This window comes from Oryx dammah, unplaced genomic scaffold (assembly GCF_014754425.2).
Source record: "Oryx dammah isolate SB20612 unplaced genomic scaffold, SCBI_Odam_1.1 HiC_scaffold_19, whole genome shotgun sequence".
NCBI lineage: Eukaryota > Metazoa > Chordata > Mammalia > Artiodactyla > Bovidae > Oryx > Oryx dammah.
Window position 1 is genome coordinate 15,623,095 of NW_024070203.1, and position 18,656 is coordinate 15,641,750.

At 45.1% G+C, this 18,656-nt stretch overlaps 1 protein-coding gene across 21 annotated transcripts in view; it reads left to right on the top strand.

The window, feature by feature from the left end:
- The window catches only part of PTK2 (protein tyrosine kinase 2), a 170,760-nt gene that overhangs the window by 76,467 nt on the left and 75,637 nt on the right, over positions 1-18,656 (top strand). For all 21 annotated transcript variants that reach the window (XM_040261728.1, XM_040261719.1, XM_040261714.1 and 18 more), the window contains 6 exons: positions 1,288-1,367; positions 2,345-2,407; positions 10,064-10,118; positions 15,708-15,848; positions 16,592-16,669; positions 17,389-17,496. In XM_040261728.1, coding sequence (XP_040117662.1) covers positions 1,288-1,367; positions 2,345-2,407; positions 10,064-10,118; positions 15,708-15,848; positions 16,592-16,669; positions 17,389-17,496 — 525 coding nt within the window. The remainder of the gene's footprint in view (positions 1-1,287; positions 1,368-2,344; positions 2,408-10,063; positions 10,119-15,707; positions 15,849-16,591; positions 16,670-17,388; positions 17,497-18,656) is intronic.

The window sequence follows — 18,656 nt, forward strand, 5'->3', positions numbered from 1 at the left end:
TGTGGCAGGTTGACTGGAAAAAATACAAATCTCTGTGTTGCCAAGCTTCATGGGCAGGCGTCGCAGAGTTTCCAGGCAGTTTCTGGTGACCATTTGAGGTCTGTCGTCATGAATTTAAAGCAAAACACATAGCAGGGTTTCTCTAGTTGCGCAGCAGTAGGTGTGGAGAGGGAGGGGTGGTTGGCTTCAGTATTCACTGGTTTTACCAAGCAGTTAAAATGAAGGGGTGAGGGAGACTGGGGAGTTGGGGGTCTTTTCAGGGGAGTTATCATGATGAACTGTCAGTACGAGGTGGACGGAGTAGTTAACTGGGGAGTAGAAATCTTTTGAGCAGGTGAACTGACAGGCTGGGTAGCCGTCGTTGAAGAAGAGGATCTTTGGTATTTTTCCTAGAGCAGAGATCAGCACCCTTTTTTTCTGGGAAGGGCCAGAGTGAATGTTTTAGGATTAGGATCAAGAGGCAAAGTGGAGGGTATCCTGAAATACTTGTGTAACGAGACAAGACTGATTTGCACTGAGTTCTGTACTGGGGAAATTCATAATTTAATAATGGAGTGCAGTTTTTTGTAAGATAGGCCTACTAACGAGAGGAACGAGTTCCTTTTGAGGGGAGAAGAACATTTCTCTTAACTGAGGTTCAGAATGCTTGCTCTCCTCTGTCAAAGTTAGTTGCAGATGTTGGTCTCTTGATGCTCGTCTGTGAGATTTTACGTGTCTCATCTTTGAAAATACTTTCACACTGATAAGCACCCTCAGATACTGATCTCAATCCCTCACAGTCATTGATTGGAAGACAGCTGTCAGTGTTCTGTTAGAGCCTTCTCTTTATGTCCCACTCCAAGCACGTTGTCACTTTGCAGGTTCATGAGTTACAGTTGATGGTTAGGTGGAAGCATGTCAGTTGCAGGATTAAATGGATTTTGAAACAATGTCAGTTTTCCTTGCTCCTGTGTTGAGGTCCAGAAATGCTGCTGGGGCTGCACTCTGAGTTCAGAAAATTTGAACACAAGTTTGCATGGAAACGGACCTTCAACAACATGGGAAGGTATAGAGAGCCGCTTGAGGTTCCGTGATTCGGATGATGTTTAATTGCTCACGGATGATAGAAGTTCTTCATAAAAGAAGACTGACTCACTGTCCTCTGATATTGCTCATTTTACACCCAGCATTGGGTGTCATTATTGACACAGTGCATATGAAGTATGGGGATGACACCCAGCACACATTTACTAAGTCTACAGCGTACTCTTACAACGACATGGTTTTACCCATTCCTTTCTGTTGTAGGTGAAGAGTGATTATATGTTAGAGATCGCTGACCAAGTGGACCAGGACATTGCATTGAAGTTGGGTTGTCTAGAAATACGGTAAGAAGATAACTAGACATTGAGGTCTTTATTTAGCAATGTTTTCCTTTATTTTTTTCTAGGTATTTTCCTTTTCCTTGTAAAGATTATCAGTAAAATACTGAATAAAAATCTAGGTAAAATTTAAGAAAATTCTGAATTAGGTTAGATTGCTAACTCTAAAATCTTTTAAGATGACACTTCATGGTAGTTAGAATGCAGTGATACGAGCACAAATGTGTAAGCAAGTCTAAGGCTGAGCGCCCCAGGAGAGCCTTCTGTGCTGAAGGAAGCGTCTGTGAGAGCCCCGTGCCAGCCACTAGCTGAGGCGGACACTGAGCACTTAGACGTGCAGCGTTACTGCTGTAAACTGGAACGTGACCCCTCACCTCTGTCTGATGGCTGCCGCTGAGGGGAATGGGAAGCTGAGAATGCATTGATTTCTGGTAGCATTTGTCATGTATTCTGTGTCACCATTTTAAACTTTGAATAAAAGAGTATTTCTACCTTTGTCAGCTATGATTTTAATTAAAATTTACCCCAGGCTGCCAGTTTAAGATGAATTGGTTAAATTAGCTAAGACTTGATTATGTGTACTCAAAACAGTGATAACTTTCCCAGGAGATCCCTGTTTTTTATATTGTATAAGATTATGAAATAACAGTTCCTGTAAGACCCACAGATCATTAAGTATAACTCTCAGCAACTTCATTAACATTTGTTTTCAACCTTAATTATATATCCCAGAGGGGGAAAAAGCCATCTCTCACTGGTCTCCTTTACAGTTTTCTCCTGGAAAGCGAATTTGGACCCTTTCCTTCAGTGTGTTAACTGATTTCTGCTGCCTGATGAAGGAGGACTAATGTGGAGAATCAAGTTTATTGTTTACTGGTCGTTTGTCAGAATGTTTGTGACTGAGCTGTGCAGTAGTTTTTAGTCATTTAATATCGCAGATGCTCTCCACGCAGATCTGTGAGTGTCTCTCTTCTCTGCTTCAGGCGGTCATACTGGGAGATGCGCGGCAATGCCCTGGAAAAGAAGTCTAACTATGAAGTGCTGGAGTAAGTGTGCCGTTGAGGTCTGCCTGTGCGTGTTCAGAGCTGAGTCGTTTTCAGACTTAGATTTTATTAGTTTATCTTTACTTTAGAAAAAAATCTATTGTTGAATCTAAACAGTACTGTGTCTAAAATCTTTATATCTGAAAACAGAAGGTTTTATTAAGAAAATAATTCTTGATGACATTAATCATTAATTGGGTTAGCGAACATTTAAATTTGTTGATAAATGTCTGAAGGCTAATAGTCTTTGGCTTGTTAACACATAAATAGTAAACTTTTCTGTCTCTGTAGATGTAACCATATTGGGATGGAGTTTCACTTCTAATTTATACTGAATTATTATTATTTATATTCTCTAAGTTTATTAAGTTTTTTTTTTTTTCTTAGTTAAAATATGGGAGTTATTTGTTGCTCATGTATCAGAGTATTTAGGATAACCGAACATTTTTCCAGTAGTGAAATTAGTGGGCGTTAGACTGTTAGATTGTTTAAAATGCATAAAAGACAAAGTGGGGCTTATATCTTGGGAGGCCGAAAGTTCTACACATCATCTCTTGATAATTAATTCAGCAAAAATTTTTGGTGTTTGTTATTTCCAGTTTCATTTTCATTAGCAGTGGTGCCCCTTTTTGCCAGCACCTTTCCCTGCCACATTATTACTGAAATTCCTGTGCTGTTTGGAGGATATGACTGCAGTGAAGTGAAAGGTTGTCCATAAGACTTGACATGGCAGGTCCGCCAAGCTGTGTCCCACTGTGAAGATGTAGTCTGCCAGCGTTTTGGAAACAAGGTTTTACGGGGGAGACATGCTCATTTAAAATAAAAGTAGAGGTGACTGTTTGGGGGAAGTAGTCTTGAGCAGGTAAAACTGTTTGAGATGATAGTTAGTGGTAGTAGATGGGACAGTTATTTTTGCAATCACAGGAGCCTTTTTTGTATCAGTTGTGACAAGTGAGTTAGCACCCCGAGCGGTCTGTCTTGTTTTAGTTTGAATTCTTCACTTGACTTCTGAACCTAATATATGAGCATGGTGTACTAAATATTTGTGGTTGTGTATTTTTGGATACACATGTCCCATATGTTGTGCCTCTTAACAAATTAAATAAGGACAGATAAGGATTGTGCCGTTTATTTCTTCAAGCTTTTCATGCCAGCCGTTTTGTGTTCTGTATCTGATAGTGACTTTGGGGGGCTGGACTGTCTTGATCTGCTTCCTGAAGCCCCCAGGTGGCTGCTGAGGGGGATCCGGTGGCGGTGGGGGTGGGGGCTTCCGATGGGAGCCAGGGTGTGAGCAGCACAACTGGACCTCCCGGGGTGCCTGCTCAGCCTTGGTGCCGCATCCCCACCTGTAGGCTCTCTTCCGCCTCCAGCTCTGTGGGTGTGTTGGGAGGAGCCCTGCAGGCCTGCTTGTTTATCACTATGTTGCCTGAACACTGTCTTGGAGCTCAGCCTGTTTTCTGATAGCAGGGCCCTTTTTCTTAAAGCACATTGTTTAGAATTTCTTTTTTAATGTGTCTTTGGAGGTGAAATTCTGCTTTTGTCATCTTGTCATTTCCTTTATTTTGCCTTGTTCTTGGAGGGTAGCTTTACTCTCTTCATAGTTCAGTTGCTCGATCATGTCAAACTCTTTGGAACCCCATGGACTGCAGCATGCCAGGCTTCCCTGTCCATCACCAACTCCTGGAGCTTGCTCAAACTTTTGTCCATCGAGTCAGTGATACCATCCAACCATCTCATCCTCTGTCATTGCCTTTTCCTCCCCTCTTCAATCTTTCCCAGCCTCATGGTTTTTTCAAATGAGTCAGTTCTTCGCATCAGGTGGCCAAGGTATTGGAGTTTCAGCTTCGGCATCAGTCCTTCCGATGAATATTCAGGACTGATTTCCTTTAGGATGGACTGGTTGGGTCTCCTTGCAGTCCAAGGGACTCTCAAAAGTCTTCTCCAACACCACAGTTCAAAAGCATCAATTCTTTAGCCCTCCGCATTCTTTATAGTTCAACTCTCACATCCATACATGACTACTGGAAAAACCACAGCTTCGACTAGAAGGCCCTTTGTTGGCAAAGTAATGTCTCTGCTTTTTAATATGCTGTCTAGGTTGGTGATAACTTTTCTTCCTGAGAGCAAGCGTCTTTTAATTTCATGCTGCAGTCACCATCTGCAGTGAATTTGGAGCCCCCTGAAAATAAAGTCTGACACTGTTTCCATTGTTTCCCCATCTATTTGCCATGAAGTGATGGGACTAGATGCCATGATCTTAGTCTTCTGAATGTTGAGTTTTAAGCCAACTTTTTCACTCTCCTCTTTCACTTTCATCAAGAGGCTTTTTAGTTCTTCACTTTCTGCTATAAGGGTGATGTCATCTCCATATCTGAGGTTATTGATATTTCTCCCAGCAATCTTGATTCCAGCTTGTGTTTCATCTAGTCCAGCATTTCTAATGATGTACTCTGCATATAAGTTAAATAAGCAGGGTGACAATACACAGTCTTGACATACTCCTTTCCCGATTTGGAACCAGTGTGTTGTTCCATGTCCAGTTCTAACTGTTGCTTCTTGACCTTCATACAGATTTCTCAGGAGGCAGGTCAGGAGGTCTCTTGAAGAATTTTCCACAGCCACACAGTCAAAGGCTTTGGCAAAGTCAATAAAGCAGATGTTTTTCTGGAACTCTCTTGCTTTTTCGATGATCCAGTGGATGTTGGCAATTTGATCTCTGGTTCCTCTGACTTTTCTAAATCCAAGCTGAACATCTGGAAGTTCACGGTTCACATATTGCTGAAGCCTGGCTAGGAGAATTTTGAGCATTACTAGTGTGTGAGATGAGTGCAGTTGTGCAGTAGTTTGAACATTCTTTGGCATTGCCTTTCTTTGGGTTTGGAATGAAAACTGACCTTTTCCAGTCCTGTGGCCACGGCTGAATTTTCCAAATATGCCGGCATGTTGAGTGCAGGCCTTTCACAGCGTCATCACTCTGTTTGCAACTCTAGTCTAACTGTGATCTTTCCTCTGTTCTGTCTTCTGCTGCAGCTGTTGAAAGGCCCGTCAGGGCTGCGGTAGCTGTGTGGCCAAGGGTGGTGCTCTGTGCTCCCTGAGGCAGTCCTGCCTGGGGATGGGTAGCCAGGGCGTCCGGTGGGTCCACACTGTCCTTTCTACTGTGTTTGCTAGTAGCCTAGAGCCACTTAGAAGTGTGAATATTTTTTCTCGGTATGGAAAAGAATTACACACGAGTGCAGAATGTTACTTGTTCTTTATTAGTTTATTCTGGGTTCTCTTTTTCCTTGCCCATAAGGAGAAAATCTGAAATAGCTTCTTAGTTTCTGCCAGAAAATCTATGGACAATCTCAGTAATCTATAACATAGTGAACCTTCACCTTTACCACATTTCAAAATAGCTATTTTCAGTTATGCAAAAAAAAAAAAAAAAATCAGCCCAACTTCGGAGAGTGGGAAAAACACTATCTAGAACTTTTTGTGCTTTACTTTTAGATCAACTAAAGAGTTAATCAGTGGTTTTTTTTCTATGTCTTTCCCACTCTGGAAGAACCATGGTGCGTTTTCTGTAGGCAGAGGGGAACCCCAGCCCCCAACCCCAAAACTTGGCCTCCTGGGGTTTCACAGTGCAAGGGCGCATTCTGGAGTGCACACAGATGGTTCTTTTACTTATGTCTCTTATAAATCACAGACAGGAGTCAGATGGGATGTGTTAAGAAAAATGTTTTGTTATCCAGCTTAAAAATGCCATTGCTAACGATGACAGATGAAACCAAAATAAGCTAATAATACAGTGTTAGAATTATGGTTCCTAACGTGACATTGTAGAAGAAAGACTTACGTACTGATGATTCTTCTTCACAGTACAGAATTGTACTGTGAAAGTATTTTACGTAAATCACGTCACTTTTCAGTTCTGCTCGTTTCCTCATGAAGTGGTTTGCTTTTTAAAGAAAGGTGTTTTGCTGTAGTTGTTTGTGTAACTGTTTCTTCTCTGTTAGAGTAAGCTGTGTTGATGTAGGGAGCTCCTGATGTTTCTGGCACTTAGCGGTATCTCCTGCTTATTAGATATTCCGTTGGTATTTCCTCAGTAAATTGATTTAAAATTAGCTGAGGTTGATTCTAATGGTGCATTGTTTTCATTTCTTTTTTTAATTGTCCTTTTGTCATTAGTGATCTAGTGCTTTCTTTAGTTGCCTGTGATAATACAGTGATGAAGGGAAAGCTCACAGATCTGACATGAATTGATTGACAGTCGCTTAACCAGGATAGAAGGTTATTTCTCTTTGTGCCAGGCAGTCGGTGTTCCTCATCACCAGGGCGCCAGGCCCCTTGAATCTTGCCACCCATCCATCATCCATAGATGCCACCTGGTAGCCTAGGGTGAGAAGTTTGTTAGGAAGCAATGACAGTTTCTCCTGAACTTAGAGAATTTTAACATTCATCCATTTGTAAGAGACTGAAAGGTATCGTTTTAGAGGTTAAGGGACCTTAGTAGTATTCTTAATGATACTCAATTCTTGAGAGTTTGGGGGTGAGGATAAGATAGGGATATTGTATGATAACGTGCATTACAGTTATATTTTAAAGTTGATTTTGGTTTGCTTTTTTGCCTGAGCTTTAAATCTGAGAGGAATGATGTCCATGAAGTATTAGTTAGTTAAAGCAACAGACAGGGTCTGAATCTTCTCAAAAGTAGTGGCAAAGGGGAAACAAATTTATCCTTGACATGAAAATTCATTTATAATAAGCTTAATGGCTTCCCTCATAGCTCAGTTGGTAAAGAATCTGCCTGCAATGCAGGAGACCCCAGTTCGCTCCCTGAGTCGGGAAGAACCCCTGGAGAAGGGAAAGCTACCCACTCCAGTGTTCTGGCCTGGAGAATTCCACGCACTATACAGTCCATGGGGATGCAAAGAGTTGGATACGACTGAGCAACTTTAAATTTCACTTTCACTTAATATATGTGAATAAAGTTTTTCCAGCCTTGGGCCTCCCGAAGCTGGCCCTGGCCTTCCCCATCTTCATGCATGAGCCTTCCCTTATCACCTTTTCCTGAGCACTGCTCTGCATCCAGAGCACCTCCCAAGTCTGCTGTCCACCCACCCACCTGCCTGTGTCCCCACTTTCTTCCCATTCTGCTCATGGCAGCATCAGGTCACACCTGCCTCTGCTCAAGACCACGGCTGGTCAGGCACGTAGACCACACTCTCACCAGACAGCAGGGGTAGCCGTGGTATTTCCAGAGGAGGGGAAACTGCCCCCATAGGGTTCTAGGTCCTTAACACCTCCCCATTTCCTCTCAGCACCACTGTCGTCAGTAGGAGTTAGCGTCCCCATGTTACATGTAGGTGTCACCTGAGGTCGACAGGCATTACGTCACAGCCTTTAAGATCTATCCTTCTGCAAAGCTGAAATTCCAGGGCAGAACTCTCTGCATAAAGCAAGTTCCTGACCAGGGAAACGGGGAAAAAAATGCTCAGGAGTAATGCCCTTAAGACTCTGGGGTGTTAGTTTATCTTTTATGTGCTTATTTTGCCATTTCCCATAGTGATTAGCTCCCAAATCCTTAGAATGCTAAGTTCCTGTTTTGTTAGGAGGTAGCAAGAGAGGGAAGAACTTGGGTGGACACTTTCCCCTTGTTCATATCTGAAAAGATAAGAAAGGGAAGTTATAAGCAAGAGTGATTAGAAGAATGGCAAGCCAAGAGTTACGTGAATTTGCTGATCAGTAAAACCAGTAAACAGTGTGTCATGGGAGCTGAGCAAGGATTTTGTAAGGATGTGCTAAACATTGTCATCACCATCATCATCATAGAATAATAAAAGGATATGAGATCTGAGACCAGGACTTAGCAAGGAGTTCACTGATTTAGGTTCTAACTAGTAGAGTGTGAAATAGGAGATTAAAATGTTTGGATGTGGAGTCAACCACATTAACTCTGACTTGTTTTCTGTGGTTTCGTTTGTAGTACCTGCTCACTTATAGTTAAGGGCGAAGTCATCCTTGTTTTATTTTTTTATATTTTATATTCATTTTATTTTTTTCATGTAAAAGATACTGGTATTTCACTTTTCTCCATGATCCTTTTATATCTTCTGTGTCTCCTGATCATCTTTCATGTCCAGGGGCTTTGCTTCATCTTACTAGCCTATGATTGCCACCTAGTGGCCAAAAAGCCTGGCTCACTTATATCCAAAGTATCAATAAGTAGAAACTTTGTTGTTGTTCAGTTGCTCAGTCATTTTAGACTTTTTTGTCCCGGAGTTGGTGATGGACAGGGAGGCCTGGTGTGCTGCGATTCATGTGACCGCAAAGAGTCGGACACGACTGAGCAATTGAACTGAACTGATGAGACTGCAGCACTCCTGGCTCCTCTGTCCTTCACTGTCTCCCAGAGTTTGCTCAGATTCGTGTGCATTGAGTCTGTGATGCCATCCCATCATCTCATCCTCTGTCATCTCCTTCTCCTTTAGCCTTCAGTCTTCCCCGTGAGAAGGAGCCATTCTCTCCACCTGTTTTGTCAGTTAGAATGCCGTGAGGCACTTGTTATTAATGGTTGATTTTGTAGCCTGATCTAAAGAAAATCACTGGGACTTCCAACATGTCCTCACATTCAGTTTTTTGACCTTAGCCCAATCACTTAATTTCTCTTTTTGTTTTGCTTTCTGTGTGAAACTTAGATTTTTTTTTCATATATGAGCCTAATTTTAATGATGGAAATGTGGAGATATGATTTTGTATGCTTGTGTATTAAACAAGTTAACTCATATAAAAAACTTAAGCATTGGTCAAATGGAGACAGAACTGGAAGTATAAAAAAGGTATTTTCCCTTCAAAGGGCTTAGAAGTGAGGGAATCACAATTATAGTTCCTAGGAAATTCCTTTCCTTCCACCCATTCTTATATTCCTTTTTCACTCCACTTGTGACTTACCCACCCATAGGTGTGAGCTCTACATGCAGAACTGTTTAAACTTGAGACTGAAATGCTAACTTTGAATATCCTTATATATAACATCAATCTGGAAACACAAGTTCATTCATTCAAAAAAGCCCTACGTGTTTTATACTTTTAGTAACTTAAGTTTCTTCATCTTGGTATTCTCTATGTATGAGAAGTGACAACAGACACTCAGAACTTTGAATAAATGAATATGACAGCTTGTCAGAGGAAACTTAGATTTTAAACATTGACTAATGTTTATTTTTAAGGATCATCAGATTTTAGGATTAACCTAAGGTAATTTAAGCATCCCTGGTATAACTCAAATCTTTTTCTAATCAGGCCAGCCTACTTTCTATACAAATATAGCATTATGCACCTGGAATTGAGGTTTATAAGGCTAATTTTCAAAGAGTGGTTAAAAAAAAACCAGTTTATTTACACATTGTAATAGAGGCAGTATTTTAGAGGGTTTGTTAAATAGTTAAGGGTTACAAAAACCATCTTGTCTCAATGTTTTCTGCACACATCTAGAAAATTACTTGTCCCGACTGTTCCATGACTATGCCAGTCATTTGGAGCTTTAATATATGTGTTTCCTTCTCGAATAATGTGTGGAATGATAAATAATTTAAACTTCTTTTATGTTCTTGCAACAATGTCATTATATTTATTGATTTGGTGGTATCGTTTGTTAATTCACTTCTTTCTGTATTTCAGGAAAGATGTTGGTTTGAAGCGGTTTTTCCCTAGGAGTTTACTGGATTCAGTCAAGGTAATTAGCGTTGTCTTTGTCATAATCAGATGACCGTGTTAGGCAGACGCCTCCCCTGTGCCACGTGCTCTTCCCTCTTACCTGTAAAAGGCTTAATGTAAGAAGCTGACAGCTACTCTAGTCATATTCATGGGAAGTAGGCTTTTAAAGGTGGAGCTTTCTCCCAGAAAATCGTGGTTTTGTGTCTTGATTGTGTGTGCACTCAGCTAAGTACAAAACCAGGAGCGTTGTGTTCACAGTGGTGAACACATCACCTCAGTCTTTACAGTCTCAGGTTCAACTCAGAGAAGTAACTCAGGTTCAACTCAGAGAAGTAAAGAAGCAGCACGTGAAGCAGCCATAGGCGCTACTCTCTGTGTGTGTGCACGCGCGCGTGTCTGTGCGCGTGTGCGCATGCGTGTGTGCGGGCTTGCTTGCATAGACATGCACTCTGAAGGTCTGTCTTCTCTTGACTGGTGGACGCTCTTTCCTGTTAGTAACTTCTTGCAGAGTGCCAGCTCCCACCTCTGTTTGCAGCTCCCACCGCAGGGGAGGGGACGTTGGGGATGTGATGTGTGGCTCCCCAGCCCTTCTAGAACACAGTCGAGTGCGTTGTGAGAATACAACTTTGTGTAAAGTTAAAGTCCAGCTCAGAAGAGCTCTGCCATTTCCTAGCCTCATGGTTTTGGACCTGGTTTCTTATTTCTACAAGTGAAATAGGGTAGGTAGGATTGGTGTGGCTTTTTAGCACATCAGTGTGTGTGTGTGTGTGTGTGCCTATATGTGTGTGTGTGTGTTAGTCGCTCAGTTGTGTCCGACTTTGTGACCCCGTGGACTGTAGCCTGCCAGGCTCCTCTGTCCGTGGGATTTCCCAGGTGCGAATACTAGAGTGGGTTGCCATTTCCTCCTCCAGGGAATCTTCCCGACGCAGGGGTTACACACACATAGCACAAGCACCTGTCGCTGTATAATTTATAAACTGGAACTGTGGCTGTTGCTGCTGTGACTTTGTGTCACAGAGGTCACGTTCCGCACTGGGGCAGCCATGTGGACACCATCCTGTCCACTGACGCCCAGGCACAGTAGTTCAGAAAGCTGGCTCTGGAGCTGGCCTGCGTTGATGAAGGTTCTGACCTGACACCTTGAGTTGTGTGGGGCTCAGTTTGATCTGGAGCTTGAGGCCCTAGTGTGGGCACAGAAGCCTGCCCTGTGCGCCTGTCTGCCCTTTGCTGGGTGGACTGGAGGGGAGGCGCTCACGAATGTCAGACTCCATCCTTCAGGGCATCTGCCCCTTCACTGGACAGAATAGCGCATCGCCCAGTGTAGCCTTAGGAAGCAGAAAGTGGTGTGCAAGTGGCTGTGTCACATTGGTAGGCCCTCCAGTGGCCGTGTGTGAGTCCCGGCGCGGCCTCAGAATCATGCAGAGCCTGCCCAGAGCTGTGTGCAGGTAAGCAGTTACCCCAAGAGGTATGGCTGCTGGCATTTGGGAGTTCAAGAAGTTATCCTACTTTTAAAATGGGTCCTCATACTCAAAATAGGCCACCCCAGGTGCCAGCCTCAGGTGCTGCGATGTAAGTGTGGCCGAGATGAGAGACCCCCGTGACGCAGCTTCCAGACTAACCTATAGGATGGCCTGATCAGTTAATATTTGCTTCTCCAAGAGCCACTTTGTTTTCTGTGCCTTTCCCCTTCATATCTGGATTCTAGAACATCCTTTGTAGTTAATGCTGACCCTGAAGTGTCAAAAGTTTACCTTATATTTGATGGAACTTAAGCTATGATTGATTGATTGATGGCAAATAGGATTAGGGTGTATGTGCCTGATTATTAAGAATAATTTATAAGATATGTAAAACTTCTCTCTCTTTGATCTTAGTGCCAGAGGCACGTTTTTAAAAACACCGGACCAGTGAAACTAAGTCAGTCGCAACATGAGGGAACTGTCTACAAAATTGTAATTATTACTCTTCAGAAGTATCAAGGAGCTGTGGCAGCTGTGAGGGCAGGTGGGGGGACGTGAGTACGTGTGGCGTGGGGTCCTGGAGCAGCGGGGGCACCTGTGGGCAGACGGGAGCATCTCAGTGAGGGCCTCCTGGCAGCGCTGGTTTCTTACCTAACGGATGTGCCAGTGTCGTGCCAGTTGTCTACTTCAGGGCCTGGGGCGGGGCGGTCGATGGGAATTCTGCACTGTCTGTACAGCTCTTCTGTAAATCTAAAATTATGTCACAAATAAAAGAGCCAGATTTCAGCTTATTTGAGTATAATTCACAGTAGAAATCTCATTTCAGGATTAGAAATGTTACGAGATCCACAGTTAAGTATCTGTATTTCAGAGTAATAGAGTGATTTCCTAGGCCCCTCCCAGGAGCACTTAAGTTAGTCACCATTCCCGTTCCGGTGGTGAGCACAGAAGTACCCGGCTCAGCACTCACTCAGCCTCTGAGTCCTGGCCTCCGCACGGAGAGTGCCCCCCTGGTCTGGACCCCTGTAAGGAGGCTGGGAAGGAGGCATGCTTTAGACTCACGCACACACGCGCACACGCACACACACACACACACAGAAGCTGGAAAGGAGGCATGCTTTAGAGACACACACACACTGGAATACGACTCAGCTGTAAAAAGAAGGAAATCTTGCCATTTGCAATAACATGGATGGTCCTTGAGGACGTTGTACTCAGTGAAGTCAGACGGAGAAAGACAAATGCTATGTAACTTCACTTATATGAAAAGAAAAAAAAAAAAAGCATCAAGCTCATAGATATAGAGAACAGATGGTGGGACATGGGGTGAGTGAAATGGGTGCAGGGGTCACAAGGTGCAGGCTTCCAGTTACAAGTAAGTCCCGAGGATGTGATGTAAAGCACGCTGACTGTAGTTATTAGCAGTGTGTCACATACTTAAAAGTTTCTGGGAGAGTAGGTCTTAAAAGGTGCTCATCACAAGAAAAAAAAAGTGTAACTGTGAGATGTTGTGTTAACCAGACATTGTGGCAGTCAGTTCACAGTATTGATGTATGCAAATACTGAATCATTATGTTGTATACCTGAAGCTAATACAACCTTGTATGTCAGTTACAATTCAATTTAGAAAAACACACTTGACACGCACTTGTTAACACATCTACAGTTAGCATCTGGGAGAGGGGGAGATAACGTAACTCCTCGATTCCTGTTTCTTAGTGTATTTTTCTTTTCTAGCATATTTTCTTTAGGATTATATTAACCTTTTCATCTAGGAGGCCCTCAGAGGCCATTGTTCTACTAAGAGCAGCATTGATAAATGTTAGGTTGACTAACATGGGATTATTTCTGTTGTTCAAAAGGCTGAATAGCAACAATTTCTGATGCATCATCCTAGTAATACTGCCTTATTCTCTCTGTATATGGACTGGTTGAAAACCAACTAGCTGTCATTGATAGATGCCTTGTTTCAAACAGAGAGGATATTGAAACTCTGTAAATAGGGAGGTATATTTATTAATATCAAGAGATTCTAGGGAGTCAGTTTTTGTAGAACTTTTTCCCTACTGAGAAAGAAGGAAAGAACTGATGCTTTCTAAGGCATCCTTCTTAGAAATGAACCAGGGGCTCCTCTCATACAGCAAGCATTTTCTAGTTCTTGCCCAGCACTAGTGCTGTCTGTGAGATCTCTTGGTCCTCTTGGGTGGCCACATTGACGCAGAGACCCTGAGAAAGCTTAGGTGCTCACTCCTGACCAGGTGCCCTTCTTGGCTGGCGGGAAGCCGGGGTGTGGCCCTGTGTCCTAGGAAGTTAGCCCTGAGCAGGTACGCCAGCTCCTGCAGCTGTTGCTCGTCACTGTGCCTTCCTGCACCTTAGCCTGGCAGCATGTAAAATGCACAGTGAGCCAAAGCGAAAACTGGGATGGGCATTCAGGAAACGTGACGTGTTTCCCCCAGATTCAGCTGGATGAGACAGATTCCTAAAACTGTAGCTCAGACTGTCTGCTAACACTGCATAGTTACTACTTTCAAACATCTTTGCCCAGTTACTGGGAAGTTTTCCTGCAGGTTCAGTGATCAGGCGTGCTGTTAGTTGACCCCATGCATGTCCTGTGACTGAGGGTTTTGGAAAAGAGGATACATCATCGACTGGACTCTGGTGTGGGGCAGGTGACTTCACCCCTGCTCGCCGGGGGCAGCGCACAGCCCTTTGTGTCTCTGCTATGGGGACACCGCAGCGGAAGTGGCAAGAGGGGTGGAGCTGGAGAGGTTGGGCACCTCGAGGGACGTCGGGGTGCAGAGCCAATCAGCACGGTCTCGTTGGCCCGGCCACGGGGGAGGGAGGTTCTCTTGGTGGCCCATCAGGTTTCAGGTGTCATGGAGATCCTCAGGTGGGTGAGTGTGATCCTCCAGAGGAGAGTCGGAGACTGTTTGCACAGCCTGGAGTCAGAACGGTGGTTGGACACCATCTCAGCCATGGTGAGAGCGGCCCTTTGCAGGCCCTAGGTTCGTGGCCAGAGCTTGGACGAGTCTTCTCCAAAATGTGCTCCCTGGATTTTTCTTTGCAGAGCGTCCACGGCTGACCACTCACATTCTAGGCAACATCTGAGATACAGTCCTTGCTGCCCTGGAACTCACTATGCTTCTCCTCAGTTTAGCATCTGTGGCCTCTTCAGATCGCCTTGGATCCCACCCTTGGTTCGCCTGTCCAAGCCCCGGCCCTGGCTACAGCCAGCTGTCGGCCTCCTGTGCAGGCTTCCACCCACGCAGCTCGCCCGTGGCTGCTTTACCTGTGGGAGCACCTCGGCCCCGTGCCTGTAACTACGGTGCCCGGGACGGACGTGCTGACCTGCCCTGTCTCCCTCACGCGTGGTGTGTGTGCCCCCCCACGTGAGGCCCGCCTCCTGTGCGCTCCTGTGACGGCATCTCCACCATGCCAGGCTGTCTTATTTTCATGTGTGTGTGTGTATGCCCTGACGTGGGGTCCTCTGCACACTTCTGCACGGAACCTCCTCATTGCTGGGTCTTCACCTAGTTCTTTCATTATTCCTAAAGAATAACCTCTCAAAGGTTGTGGTTTTAAGGTATTTGATTTCTGTTACCAGACTGCTTCAGAAAGGACGAGTCGACTCCCTGGGCAGTGTGGGGTGTGTGAGGGCTTTCATCCACCTCCTCTGCCGACCGCAGGAGCTCCCTGTTCCGATGAGCCAGAGCTGAACTGTATACTTTAAAACAGTTGAAAGTGAAGTGTTAGTCACTCAGTCGTGTCCAACTCTTTGCAACCCCACGGACCGTAGCCCACCAGGCTCCTCTGACCATGGGATTCTCCAGGCAAGAATACTGGAGTGGGTTGCCATTTTCTTCTCCAGGAGGTCTTCCCTACGCAGGGATTGAACCTGGATCTCCTGCATTGCAGGCACATTTTTTTTTTAACCATCTGAGCCACCAGATGGTATATTATATGTTGTGTGTATTTTACTATAATTATTTTTTAAAAAAGACACAGAGCTCTGATAGATAATGATGTTTGGTGAATGCAAGTGGTATTACGTGGTGCTGGGGAAGAGATGTTCCTGGGTGTTAGGGGTTACTGCTGTGGTCTTCTCTTACTGTTGACTCTGAAAAGATGTTTGTGATTTTATCACACAGGCCAAAACACTAAGAAAATTGATCCAACAAACATTTAGACAGTTTGCCAACCTTAACAGAGAAGAAAGTATTTTGAAGTTCTTTGAGATCCTCTCCCCAGTGTACAGATTTGATAAAGAATGCTTCAAGTGTGCCCTTGGAGTAAGTATGGGGACTTGTAGTAGGGGACTCAGGGGAATCTCTCTGTCTTTTCCATGAATACCTCAGTTTCTGATTGGAATCTAATTGGTCATGAGTTTAACATGAGAATATTTTACCACTGTAGAGTGGGAAAACAATACAAAAAAATGTGTCAACGTGAGACTAAGACAGTCCCTTTTTAATAGCATGCCTGTGTTCATATTTAGATTTATTTTAATCCCAGCCCAGCGATTCATTGATTAACTGTTGTCTCAGGGCTAGTTTACCTACTCAGATAATCTTCCCAAAGAAACTGTTGGCTTAAGGCTCACCAGAATGAGCTCAGTCTGTCTGTCTCTGCTCAGGCTCAGCAGATGCTGCACCATGGAGTTGTACACGCATCTGTGCACACTCAGTCATGTCCGACGCTTTGTGCCTGGACTGTAGCCCACCAGGCTCCTCTGTCCATGGGATTCTCCAGACAAGAATCCTGGAGTGGGTTGCCATGCCCACCTCCAGGGGATCTTCCCAACCCAGGGATCAAACCTGAGTCTCTTTGTGTCTCCTGCACTGGCAGGCAGGTTCTCCACCAGTAGTGCCACCAGGAAAGCCTGGAGTTGTACACATTTTGTATTATATGATTACATAGATGAATAGAAGCGTGTCTAGCCCTCGCTTTGGTCCTTTAATGTTTCAGTGGTTCTTTATCTAAAATACGTCTTTTTCTTCCTGGTGCCTTTGCCGTCACCTGTTTCACCTTCAAGTCAAGCTGGATTATTTCAGTAGAGCTGGCAATTGGCCCTGAGGAAGGAATCAGTTACCTCACAGACAAGGGCTGCAATGTAAGTGTGCTTCAGTTCAGCAGGAAGGGGCTGGCACTTGTGGTGTCTGAGAGGTGGCCCTGTGCGGGCCGAGAGTCTTGAGTAAATGAGTGGGATTCGGCCCTGCAGACTGACGGCTATCATGAAATGCTGGAGGGTGGGGACTGATGGGCACATTGTGTCTGCATGAGAAGAAAAGCCCACTCCTCTTGGGAAATGAGCAGAGTCTCTGGTGGTGTGTCCATGTGGAAGGGTCCTTCAGATGCCCACTGTCTCCCCAACACCAAAACCCTCAGAAGAACCCCAGAACAGGTCAGAGACGTTCCTTGCTCATGGTGTGTTGGGAGTGGGCACGGGTCCCTCTTGCTGAGAGAAGCAGGGCAGAATGCTCCCTGAGACCTAGACTGTCACCTGGAGAGTCAGGTCAGGGGCTCCCTCCCTCCTCTGTGTGTCTTCGCGCCGGGGCACGGGCGCCCCCTCGTCCAGCCCTTGAAGGGGAAGCGCCCCTCTGCCTCCACAAGCACAGAGGGCAGACACACCCCTGACTGTGAGGTGAGCAGGCGGCTCTGGCAGGTCCTTGCCAACTCCTCAGAGCGAGAAAGGCCCCCTCCTCCTGGGCGAGGTGGACAGGCTCCCCAGATACCCTGTCACCGGGGTGGAGTGGGGACCACGGAGATTACACGGGATAGTGCACGAGTGTCTGGCATCTGTGGTCAAATGTTTGCCTTTTCTTCCCAAAGCCCACACACCTGGCAGACTTCAACCAAGTACAGACCATACAGTATTCAAACAGTGAAGACAAGGACAGGAAAGGGACGCTGCAGCTGAAGATTGCAGGGGCGCCTGAGGTAAGGGGGGATAAAGGAGATAGCCTCTGCTCATGGTGTGTCTATTCAGTCCTGTCCGACTGTGCGATCCTAGGCCCGTAGCCCGCCAGGCTCCTCTGTTGATGGGATTCTCCAGGCAGGATTACTGGAGTGGGTTGCCATATCCTGAAACAATCATTTCTAAACCAGCCCTTTATTGAAATGATTGTTTCAGGATACAGATGAAGTTTTCATGGATCATCAGAATCACAGCTTTCTCTTACGTAATGAGCATCACATAACAAATGTGTGTGTCTGTGCTCAGTTGCTCAGTCACGTCCGACTCTTTGCAACCCCATGGACCGTAGCCCGCCAGGCTCCTCTGTCCGTGGGGGTTCTCCAGGCAGGAATACTAAAGTGAATTGTCATTTCCTCCTCAAGGGGATCTTGCCAAGGGCTCAAATTTGTGTTTCCTGCTTGGCAGGCACATTCTTTACTGCTAAACCTCCTAGGAAACCCTGCATAACAAATTGTTGTTTAGTCGCTAAGTTGTGTCCAACTCTGTGACCCCATGGGCTGCAGCATGCCAGGCTTCTCTCTCCTTCACTGTCTCGCAGAGTTTGCTTGAATCCATGTCCATTGAGTTGGTGATGCCATCCAACCATCTCATCCTCTGCTGCCCTCTTGTTTTTTTGCCTTAATCTTTCCCAGCATCAGGGTCTTTTCTAGTGAGTCAGTTCTTCGCATCAGGTGGCCAAAGTATTGGAGCTTCAGCATCAGTCCTTCCAGTGAATATTCAGGGTTGATTTTCTTTAGAATTCACTGATTGATTTGATCTCCTTGCTGTCCAAGGGACTCTTAAGAGTCTGTTCCAGCACCATAGTTCAAAAGCGTCAATTCACTTAAAAACTAATGTAGTCTTTCTGTGGAAAAACTGGAATATTATCGTGAAAATCAACCTCTTAAAATTATGTAACTTCTGTAAACTGTGCTACTGTCTTGTTTCCTGGACGGTGTTGTATGTGATGCTCACTGTGGGGGGCGGTGCTGCTGTCTTGTTTCCTGGTCGGTGTTGTATGCGATGCTCACTGTGGGGGGCGGGGGCGGGGAGTCGCACACGCAGGGTCACTTCCGCATGAAGCCCATCCTGGGCGCTCCCCTGGCCCCCTCGCGCTCCCCTGGCCCCCTCGCGCTCCCCTGGC